Source organism: Babylonia areolata, chromosome 19, assembly GCF_041734735.1.
Source record: "Babylonia areolata isolate BAREFJ2019XMU chromosome 19, ASM4173473v1, whole genome shotgun sequence".
In the NCBI taxonomy this organism is placed as follows: domain Eukaryota; kingdom Metazoa; phylum Mollusca; class Gastropoda; order Neogastropoda; family Buccinidae; genus Babylonia; species Babylonia areolata.
Window position 1 is genome coordinate 12,035,003 of NC_134894.1, and position 12,500 is coordinate 12,047,502.

General features: G+C 41.7%; 1 protein-coding gene across 1 annotated transcript in view; it reads right to left on the minus strand.

Annotated features, from left to right (window-relative positions):
- Positions 1–8,536: 8,536 nt before the first annotated feature.
- LOC143294068 (spermatogenesis-associated protein 24-like) overlaps positions 8,537–12,500 on the minus strand; it is a 7,469-nt gene continuing 3,505 nt past the window's right edge. The window contains exons 5-6 of the mRNA XM_076605485.1: positions 12,008–12,078; positions 8,537–10,793 (exon numbers count right to left, since the gene is read on the minus strand). Coding sequence (XP_076461600.1) covers positions 10,552–10,793; positions 12,008–12,078 — 313 coding nt within the window. The 3' untranslated portion in view covers positions 8,537–10,551. The remainder of the gene's footprint in view (positions 10,794–12,007; positions 12,079–12,500) is intronic.

The window sequence follows — 12,500 nt, forward strand, 5'->3', positions numbered from 1 at the left end:
GTACGGGCGCGCGCGTGTGAGAGAGAGAGAGAGTCAAATGTGTGTGTGTGTGTGCGTGTGTGTGTGTGTGTGTGTGTGTGTGTGTGTGTGTGTGTGTGTGTCTTGTGTGTGTGTGTGTGTGTGTGTCTTGTGTGTGTGTGTGTGTCTTGTGTGTCTGTGCGTGTGTGTGTGTGTGTGTGTGTGTGTGTGTCGTGTGTGTGTGTGTGTGTGTGTGTGTGTGTGTGTGTCGTGTGTGTTTGTGTGTGTGTGTGTGTGTGAGTGTGTCTTGTGTGTGTGTCTGTGCGTGTGTGTGTGTGGTGGATCACTGTGTGTGTGCGTGTGTGTGCCTCTGTGTACGGGCGCGCGTGTGAGAGAGAGAGAGAGAGAGTCAAACGTGTGTGTGTGTGTGTGTGTGTGTGTGTGTGTGTGTGGTGTCTGTGTGTGTGTGTGTGTGTGTGTGTGTCTTGTGTGTGTGTGTGTGTGTGTCTTGTGTGTCTATGCGTGTGTGTGTGTGTGTCTTGTGTGTGTGTGTGTGTGTGTGTGTGTGTGTGTGTGTGTGTGTGTGTGTCTAGGTGTGAGCCAGTGTAAAGTTTTCTTCTTCTCCTTTGATCTTTTTCAACTTGATGGGGCTCTGTGTCAGTTCAGTTACACAAATTTTCGGTGTTCACTGACAGGAAACTGAGTGGTGCGAATGGGAGTGGGGAGTGGGGTTGGGGGGTCGGTGGGGGGCGGGGGAGCGGGGGGGAAGGGGTGGGGGGGGGGGTTCGGTTTCAGTATGAGTTTCGGTTGGTGTCAGAGCGTGCAGACAGATCCATATACGCTACGTGACATCTGCTGTATCCAACCAAAAACAAAACAAAACAAAACAAAAAAAACCCCAACAAAATGCAGAAGACGCCTTACATTTCCATTGACCGCATGCGCTGACTGACTAGGCCTGGAGATCTGTCCTAGAATTGTAGGAAAGTTTTTAGTACGTCAGCATTAAAATGAAATGGGTATACCTACTTCGGCGGATGAACTAAACACCCCCGACCTCCTCGCTGTGACACACACACACACACACACACACACACACACAATGTGCATACTTGCGTGCTTGCAGGCACACACACACACACACACACACACACACATGACACACAAACACTCTGTGTGTGTGTGTGTGTGTGTGTGTGTGTGTGTGTACATCCTTCAATCAAGACACAAATCACACCTCCGCTAACCCCCACACTATAGTCTCCCTGTTCCCCCTCCCTCCCTCCCTCACCAATAACATTGTAGCCCATTTATGCCAGATTGGCATGGGGGTAAGCAAACCTGAAAAAAAACAAAACCAAAAAACAAAAAAAACACAAAAGAACATGAACCGAAACGAATTTTTCTCATCAGTGTTTGCATTCCCTTTCACCCACAAAATTAATAATCTGTCAAAGAACCAAAGTCGTCAGATATCAACGTAAATCCCCCCACCCCCACCCCCCCAGAAAGGCGGGTATATGGATGGAAAGTCCCATTCAGACTGACTCGCCCCCAAACTACCCACCCATCTCACCCAATCCACAGCTCCCTTGTGTCTGGGAGTTCGAAGGCTGGGGAGGAAGGTAGCGGATGTGGGGGATGTGGAAGAGGGGGGGATTGGGGAGGGCGGGGTGGGGGGTTGGGGTGGGGGCAGGGGTGAGGGAGGGATGCGCAGGTTAAGCTCATCCTAGGGTTTATTTGAGGCTTGTTATGTCCAGAAAAAAAACCCCACCTTCCCCTACAATGTGGTTAGAATCTCCACCTGAAGCGGCGAGGTCAGGTCTGACTGACTTAACAGTTAAATCTACCGGGGTCTGTGGAGATCCCGTCAGTGAAGTGGGTCAGAATCAGAGTCAGGACTAAGCCATTGAAGGCCGAAGTTCCCGTTATGAATGGGTGTGAACAAAACAACGTGATCACTTCAAACTGAAAAAAAGGAAGAAAATAACAATAAATGATCTAGCACATGACATGAGGTGACCAGCCATATTCAACCATGGCTGGGCCGGTAGCCTCGGAAACCTCTTCTTCTTCTTCTGCTTCTGCGTTCGTGGAGTGCAACTCCCTGTTCACTCCTATGTACATTACACGAGTGGGCTTTTACGTGTATGACCGTTTTTACCCCCCGCCATGTAAGCAGCCATACCCCGTTTTCGGGGGTGGTAGCCGCGGAAACGAACGAACGGTCTGCTGCACTGGACTGCACGGCAGTGAGAAAGAAGGATGTTTTGTTCTGCAGGGAGACGGGCGCAATAGCCGAGTGGTTAAAGCGTTGGACTGTCAATCTGAGGGTCCCGGGTTCGAATCACGGTGACGGCGCCTGGCGGGTAAAGGGTGGAGATTTTTACGATCTCCCAGGTCAACATATGTGCAGACCTGCTAGTGCCTGAACCCCCTTCGTGTGTATATGCAAGCAGAAGATCAAATACGCACGTTAAAGATCCCGTGTAATCCATGTCAGCGTTCGGTGGGTTATGGAAACAAGAACATACCCAGCATGCACCCACCCGAAAACGGAGTATGGCTGCCTACATGGCGGGGTAAAAACAGTCATACACGTAAAAGCCCACTCGTGTGCATACGAGTGAACGCAGAAGAAGAAGAAGTAGGGAAAGGTGTATAGGCCCTAGGGTCTAGATGCGGCACAGAGCTGTGCGAGAACTTGTGAGAGAAATCAAAGATGTGAGGGATTTGCGCAAGGAGACAGAACTATGATGACATTCTCGAGCAAAAGAACAGTGATCGACTGAGTGAGTGAGTGAGAGACAGAGAGAGAGAGAGAGAGAGAGAGAGACTCGGACAGACAGACAGACATCGACAGAATACCATCGGGCAGAAAAAGAGACTGACAACACAGAGACACTGAGAGAGATACTGACGTGATAGACACAAGAGAAAGAAATAAGAGATAGAACCGGGAAGGGGTGGGGGGTGGGGGTGGGGGTCAGGGGAGGCCTTTCACTTTCATTAAGCATGTATACCTATCTGGCCAAATTTTTGTCCAGCTAAAGATGGAATTTCAAAACGTTCTTTGGACGGGCGGTGTGCATGCATTGGCCTGGTGGTCAGAACCATAATTATCCAATTGAAAAGTGTGTCAGTGACTCCGTGGTTCAAATCCCCGCAGCACATGACGGGGTGAAGTGTGGGAGAATGAGTGGAGTGAGTAGTGTTCACAACAAGGCGTGGATGTTCGTTCACTCCGCCAGTCACACAGAGGAGTGGACTGAGGGAAGAAATGTGGATAACGCCGATTCCCCCCCCCCCCCCCCCCCCCCAGCTGTGTTCCTGATTAATTATTGTAGTAATGCAAACCTTCAGTCTTCATACTGACGCTATTAATGCAAACCTTCAGTCTTCATACTGACGCTATTAATGCAAACCTTCAGTCTTCATACTGACGCTATTAATGCAAACCTTCAATCTTCATACTGACGCTATTTCAGTAAACGCATTCAGAAAACACAATTCGTAGGCTATCTTGCATTCGGTGGGTCACACTGACGAACGCGAACATATTATCAGTCCAGAATTAATATACCGCCTACCTGTGAAATAGGAGTGTGATTCTGACGAAGTGAAAACCTCAGTGTTCGTAGAAACAGAGCGAATGTGAAAAAACAAACAAACAAACAAACAAAACAAAAAAACCCAACAATTACTGACAACCCATGAACGCATCGAGAGTGAACTTGGAACGGACCGTGAACCGCATTGGAAGCCTCAGATCATACAGCCTCATATCATTTTGCTAGTGTTTTTACCGAGGAGAGTAACGTAAATGTTCCAGAGTTTTCATGCAAGACAGAGGTTACTGAAATTCCAACGTGGAGGTCACAGTTGAACAGATGAAAAAAGCTCTAAAGAGCCTAAACCCATCGAAGTCCCCAGGACCTGATGAGATACACCCACGAATATTAACAGAGCTTGCTGAAGTTATTGCTCACCCACTTAAGATCTTGTTTGATAGAACACAAGAAAAGGGTGCAATACCAAAAGCTTGGAAGGAAGCAGAAGTATGACCTATTTTTAAGAAAGGTAGCAAGAATTCTGCGGGTAACTATCGTCCAGTCAGCCTAACATCAGTTGTCTGTAAAGTTTTTGAGGGTTTCATTCGAGATGCTCTCTGCCAACATTTAACCAACCATGATCTGTTATCTAGAGAACAGTTTGGATTTACCAGAGGGCGCTCGTGTGTTACACAACTACTTGTTACATTACACGATTGGTTAGTCATGCTAGATGAGAAGGTACCAGTCGATGCAGTCTACCTTGATCTAAGGAAAGCTTTCGATACAGTTCCCCATCATAGACTCATAAATAAACTGGGAGGCTATGGGATAAAAGGCAAGCTACTATTGTGGATCAGAGACTTTCTAAATGGAAGATCACAGTTTGTAAGTGTAAATAGTAGTAAATCATCAAAGGTTAAGGTAACTAGTGGTGTACCACAAGGTAGTGTTCTTGGCCCAACCTTGTTCATATATTTTATAAATGATATGCCTGGTGAGGTAGATTGTAAAGTAAACATTTTTGCAGACGACACCAAGGCTTACTCTGCCATCCGAAATATAGAAGATAGAGATCACCTACAAATGTGTATACATAATCTGGTTAAATGGACAAATACTTGGCTGTTGCAATTTAACAGCGAGAAATGCAAAGTTCTGCACCTTGGAAAGAATAATCCACAGTATCAGTACACGATACAGGAAAAGGGGGCAACTCGAACAATGGATAGTACAATTGCCGAAAGAGATTTAGGGATCACGATGGATCCAGAACTAAGCTTTGAGGCACATGTAAATAATATAGTGAAAAAGGGAAATCAAATTTCTGGTCTTCTTGTGAGAACTATAACTAATAAATCTCCCGAAATTATGATTCCATTGTTCAAAGCTCTGGTTAGACCCATTATTGAATATGGAAACTCAGTATGGTGCCCTTACCTTAAAAAGCACATAAATATGATTGAAGGTGTTCAACGCAGATTTACCAAGTGTATAACTAGTAATACTAATAGTACTCGTGATCTTAGTTATGAGGAGCGCCTGGCTCTTTTTAATATGCCTAGCCTAGAGTTTAGAAGATTAAGAGGTGATCTCATTGAAGTATACAAGATCATGTACAATATTTATGATCCTTGCACCACCTCTTCCTTGTTTACTATGGCTAACTACGATAAAACTCGAGGGCACAACTTCAAAATAAACAAAACTAATTTCGTAACTGACCAGTTCCGCAAGTTCTTTACTAACCGTATCATATGAATCTGTGGAATAACCCTTCCTATGACACCATCAATGCACCATCGGTAAACGCCTTCAAAAATCACATTGACAAAAATTTTAAGGACCATGTATTTTCCACAGAGTTAAATCTTTATTGAGCTGTAGATAAATGTAGTATACACTATGCCAGATTTAAACAAGGGTCTGTTCACAACAAGTGATCCAAAAGCACATAAATGGACACTGATTATGAGGGCAAAAGGCTTTTAGCCTATAGCCAAACATTTCTGTGATTCTGTGAGGGCCCACGAGAACGTTCAGCCATCTGTCAGTGTCTGTTTGCAGTGTGCCTCACTGCAAGACACCACGTGGAATTTAGTGCAGGCTGTCAGGCAGGCGTTACGAAATGCACGTGACTCACGCTATGCTCAGTCATCGTCTTCGGAAGTTATAGACAGTTAACAGGAGTGACTTCCCTTCTCTCCGTCAATGTCTATTGAAAGAGTCCAGACATTTTCAGTTTCTTTTGATGTGAGATGTTCTGACTGAAAAAAACCGTCAGTCGGTCAGCACTGACTTCAAGGACTTGCTTACATTCAGTCTCACTGACTGTCGACAGGTCCACTGATGAGTGTGGTTGTGTAAAGGAACTGGATTCAAGACGTTCGACTTGGCCGGAAAATTACGATAGAAACCGTGACACACACACACACACACACCACACAGCATGCATACATATACTACACATAAACCGCACCTTCACATCGACTGACGCAGCACATGAACGCATATAAACACAGACACTGAGATATGTGCAGAGAGAGACTGAGAGGGGGGGGGGGGGGGGCTGGGGGCGGGGACTCGATCATCATAAGAAAACCCGACCATTCACCGTCAGATCTGAACGATTTCAGTATTCGCTAGAATTCTACCCAAAATCGATAAAAGGAACCGTTCCCATTCCCAAGTGCATCGTTTTCAAGGATACACCTATACTTAAAACTTCATTTCAGAGTGTAGTACAGTAAAACTTAACGCGCACCAATAAGAAATCGTTCAGCGTGACATATTGCTGAGATGATTGCGAAATACTGGTCGGCGGGAAGCTACTCTTTCTTTCTCTCAAATCAGGAAGATGCTAACAGTAGCTTCCCTTGAAACATTTCTTCCTTTTTGTCTTTCTTCAATAATAAGCTGCGTTTCCGTAAAATTTGGAGATAAAGTCAGTGCCAATGTTCTGGAAACAGATTGGCTGGAGTAGTCGGTGTCATGCTGAAATAAGACATGAGCCGAGTTCACATTTGGGGTGTAATTTTTTTTTTTTTTTTTAATGACAAATGACTTTAACAACAAAAACATTGTCATCCAACAGGTCAACAATTTAGATGGGGAAAATGTGCATTACTATGTATATAAAGAAATGGAATATAGGAACATATATCACAATGATATAGAAAATGAATATCACAATGATTTAGAAAATAAAAATGGTCATTACGAATCAAAGTAAATGAGGGATATGGTGGATGGATGGATCAGTAGCAGCTGTTCTGTTCCTTTTGTGATTTGTGTGTGCTCATGTGGTGTTTGTGTGGATGGTTTGGATTTTTTTTTTTAATTGATCTTGAACTCCCCCCCATTCCTCCCCCTCCCCCTCACACATGCACAAACACACAAGAGCAAACAAACCCCAAGACAAATTTTACCACACACAGAACATAAAAAAAAAACCCATGCAAATCAATTGTACATGAATATGAAAACAAACGTGCTTGTATGATTTTTTCCTTCTTTTTATTTCTAGTTATCATGGTTTCTTTTTTTTTTCCTTTTTTTTTTCCAGCCAGTGCTGAAGTTCATGAGGTGAAGCACTACTAAGAGAAAAAAAGTGCTCCATGAAGTGCATACAAGTCAAAAAATAAACAAACAAAAAACAAACCAAAACTGCTGTAGTCATCATGAGCACTTTTCTGTGACTGACAAAGCTGAGCCATTTTTTAATGCACCCTACGAGGAAGCATGTGTTTACAGGTATAAGTCCCAAACACAGACTGGGGTTTATATACTTCCTGCTCCAATACACCTTGAGTGGTTGTCTTGAGTACTAGGTGTTTTTTGGGTTTTTTCCAGACAAGACAATAAACCAAGGTGTCATGTGCAGCATGCACTCACTGCACATATAAGAACCCATGGCAACCAAAGGGTTGTCCCCTGGCAGAATTCTGTAGAAAAATCCACTCTCACAGTAAACCAAATACACCTGCAGTCTGAAAAAAAATAAATAAAAAAAAATAAAAAGGAAAAAAAAGAAAGCAGTTGAACACTGTGACCACATGCTCTCTACTGGAGAAACCAGCTTGAATTTCACAATCTCTTGTACATTCACAAGGGGGGAAAGGAACTAAAATGAACTTGCTGATATGGTTTGACCACATTTCTGTTTTGGAAAGCTGTCATGCTGTTGTCTCAAGATGGTGTTCTAACTGATGAATGATGCACTGTAAAAGGGAAAAACAATTATAAATAAAATTTGGTTTATTGCTACAAGTGTTGTTTTGAATACTATAGGTATGACTGATACAAACATGTAGGGTGTGATGATGTCAGAGATTCTATTGAACATTTTTAGTGGTCGTGAACATTCTCACGCTTTTCAAGTTGTTTGGTTTGCCCTATAAAGTGTTGAATGAAAAATGTAAAAGCGCATGTCACAAACACATCATGTAATACTGTAATTTTTGGAACTGATGACATATTTGATTTTATAATAATGTTAGCCAAATTGTTTCTCTAAGGTAAGATGGAAATACTTCCTCCAAATCTATTTTCCAAAAAACAGTTAAATTTTTCAAAATAGAGTTATACATTGGAAAACTGAACAAGGTGTCCCAATTCAAAACTGAATGGCATAAATATAAATCAGTGCTTTTTGACACAGAATGGAAACAAATATTTCTCATATATGTGATGCACATCTTATAAATGTGATTCTCCTCGAATTGTCATCCAATTAATCTTTTGTACAATCCTGGAGTTCTATTAATCATATTTATATTCTTGATACTTTATTTCTGTTGTATTCTTTTTTCTTTTTATAATTTGTATGATTATTTTCCATTCTCTTCTCATTTTCTTCTTCTTTTTTGACTTTATAACTCTGTTTATATTTGAAATAAATTATTAAATCTCAAAAAAAAAAAAAAAAAAAGAAAAAAAAAAGAGATGATCAGACAAATGGAATAGACTATAAAAATGGCATGGCTTACAGAATTTGTCCTTTATTGATTTTCTGCACATGTGAAGAAACAAGAAAAGGGAGAGAGAAAAAGCTCTGGTGCCCGTTGCACTGCTCGGACGGAAGAGCCTAGTATGGTCATAACCCGCTACTCAGTGTGTAGTATGGAACTGACCAATGGCGTAGTTCGGTCAGCATAGGCATTTAGTCACGTGTAACTGTCAGAAAGTTAAAACCAAGCAGTGCAACTGACACTTGTAGAGAAAAAGGACAGACCATCCACAGAGAGCAGTGAAGTAAGGAGAGAGAACTCTTTTACAAAGATCACCATGCCGATATTATAAATGCATGAAATTTATTAAGAACAATACGATGAAATAGTTTCATTTTCATTGAATAAATTACATATAGAAAAAAAGAAAAAAAAAAGAAGTCATCATACACACATGTGTACGTGCACATACCAAATATAACTATCATACACACATACATTAAAAATAATACAATGTCATGAAACTAAGAGAGCACTGAGCACTGAAATGATTAATGTCATTAGCTGTACAGCTCTAGGGACATAGTAGGTACAAATCAGAACAAAAATGGTGATGAATGAATGAAAGAGAGAGAGAGAGAGAGAGAGAGAGAGAGAGAGAATCATGTGTCTGTGATCATCGTTGCCCTGTGCGCTGTCAACTCGAGTGTTTTCCTTTAGCAGGCTGATTCTCAGTGGAGGTGTAGAAACCAACCAGACACATAGTGTGTGCGAGTGTGTGTGTGTTTGGTCAGCTACACAAAGCAATTTGAGTAATGAAGAAGAAAGAACGTCCGACTCACCCACAGCTTGCAGTCATGCAACAAACAACACACTCATACAGTCCTTGAAAAATGAATTTCATGAACAGGTCTGATCCGAGATCTAGGCTATATAAAGAACGAGATAGATCAAGTGAAAAAGGAGTGTAGGGAGATCAACAGCTGTTGCACCAGACTGGAGAAAGACCAGAAACAGGTGGCAGAAACAGTGAAAGATGTCATCAGACATACAGCAGGTGTACCAAGAGCTGAACGAAGAAAGAAAAGAAACGACTAGACACGCACAAACAGTCCAAGAGTTACGAACAGAAATCGAACAATTGAAGACTGACACAGACAGGTCGGAATATTTTTCATGAAGGGACAATTTGAGAATGTACGGGATACCGCAACAAAGTAGTTACGAAAATTATGAAAAGTGTGCCACTGCTGTGCTAGACGCACTGAACAGTGTGAGCGGGAACAAAGTGTAGAATATAAATGACGTCATCAGAGCTCTCAGAACAGGGCGTGCAGTTGAGGGACAGCCCAAACCAATAATGGTGAAGTTTGCTTGGTGGGCAGATAGAATGTCAATCATTAAAAACGACGACTATCATGAAAATTTAAAACCATATGGAGTAAGGATATCAAACGACCTTACCAAAGCACAGTCACGACTGATCGCACAGGCTAAAGAGAGAGAGAGATTTGTTCATTAGTAATTGTATTTATTTTTCTCTCTGTGCGAGTGTCCACATGTGAAGAAGATCTATGCAAAACAAAACACAAGAAAAAAAAAAGTCAACAGCACCAGGTTTGTGATGGACCTCTAAAAGGGCATACAGAACGGCTACGTCTGAAAATAACTCTGTTCTCACAGACAGTATGAGTGAGAGACAGAGAGAGAGAGAATATAATCCACACTTGGGATGGGCGTAGCGACTGAGAAATAAAAACTGATATGAATATCAGCACTCACTTCCTAAAATTCACCTTCAGTCTTTATTTTCATTTTAGTAGTGAAAGGAAAAAATGATCAAAGTACACACAGAAATCACAACTAGGAAAAGATTCACAATTCTATTGATATATACATACATTTACATAAATGCATATATACATGCATACACATACATACAACTTACAAGCATACTTTGATACATACATACATGCTTTCATACAAACATACACAAACACATACGGGCAGTAGAAGTAATATATTACTCAAAACCTAAAGGCACCAAATGAAATCTAATTCGCCCCGACTCCAAAACCACAACACGCTGTCTGCTATCTTTTGACTTTGAGGGCTTGTTGTTTCGCGTTGTTCCCCGACTTCCTGGCCCGACCGTTCCTGGACTTATCTTCCAGCATGCGCGCCACATACTGATCCTGCTGGCGCTCCACTTCAATCTCCTCAATCTTGCGTTCACACTGCTTCTGCTGGGAGGCCAGCCGCTCTTCCAGCGACTCTATGGTCACCTCGCGACTGGACAGCCTCGCGTTCAGGTCCTGACACTGCCTCTGGCAAGCTGGTTAAAACAGAAACCCATGTACATATACATGGTTATATCTATATATATATATATATATATGTATCTCTTCTCTATATGTATACTCTAGATTGTAAATCCCAAGATCAAAAACTGGACAACACACCACAAGTCTGAAGAACTCACTGGATGATATGCTATTAATAAAATGAGTAATAAATCAAAGCCCTAAAAAGTACAAGCTAGATAGTAAATCCCAAGATTAGAAGCTGGACAACTCATTACAAGCCTGTGTGTGTGCGCATGCATGAGCCCCATTCTTTCAACTCATGACTATACAAACACATGCTCACACACACTCTCACACACTTACTGAAAGGGTGGAAAGCCTCAGGAGTGATGTTTCAGAATTTGTTGTTAGTATTTCTGATTGTGTACTATTATGATTGTGTGCTATGACTTGTGTGTGTGTATGCGCTTGTGTGTACTGTGGATGTGTGGGGGGAATCAGGGGGGTGGGAGGGGTGGTGTGTGTGTGGTGTGGTGTGTGTGTGTGTGGGGGGATGAATAATTCTTAATGATGTTTGGTATCTTGTGTTCAATTTTTCCTTTTTGATATTTACATGTGTTCTATTTGTAAACGCCTAAGGCTTATTTTCAAGATTATGCGTAAATGCTAATAATAATAATAAATACAACCATGCGAAAACGAAGTCTGTGTGTGCGTTTGTGTGCATGTATGTGTGTGTGTGTGTGTGTGTGTGTTTGTGTGCGTGCGTGCGTGAGTGTGCCATTTGTTTTTCACAGTGATCTCAACACGTGCCACGGACAGATCGCCTTTCAGGATTGGCATTTTGACAACTGCGGACTTGACTTCAGTCAACCGCCACGGTTGCAAAATATGTGTCCGAATAAGGAGCTCTGACAAGTCACTCTATACTCAAAGACTCTTTGCTACAGCATCTATAAATGCCTGGGATAATATGGAGTGTATTTTGGAGTGTATCAAATTCAGAAGCAGATCCATGCGTGCTGAAAAGTATGGTATTGGGTGGCGCTGTTTTGAAATGGGTTCTCTCAAGCGAACAATTTGCCGCACTATAAATCAAGTATGAATCCAAAACGTTGGGAATACAGATCAACGAGTGAATCCGATCAACTGAAAACGAACCCATGTTTATATGCATGCGTCATTCTACACAGTGATCTATTCTGTCTCCAGGCAAATAAGTTGTTCCCGTGTCAACACTGACCTGTATATTTGGCCTCCAACTCTTCATTCCAATTGTTCCCTTTGGCAACTTGGCTTCGTAGGCTGTCAACACTGAATGAAATTGAAACAGTGGTACATCATCACCAACATATATAATTTATAAAAGCAGCTACAGTTTTCGGGTTCAATGTGAGTAAGAGCAAAACATGGAAATCAAATGTTAATACGTACAGATTATAATGGTAATCTTTACAAATGGGCTAATAACACAATTTGTAAGCCAAAAAGAAATCAAGTGAAGAAAGGAAAAGAAACAAAAAAACACCAGAAGATAAAACACCAGATGGATATATAACGGGTACATATATGCAAAATGGACAAACATGTCCTGGACATTTTCATCCCTGTTCCCATTTCCTTTTCACCCACAGTGAGATTTTAATGTCATTATTGTAGCTGTTGATGTAATCATCATCATTATCATAAAATACGGCTATTAGTATTACCACTGGCATTATATATCATTATGATGA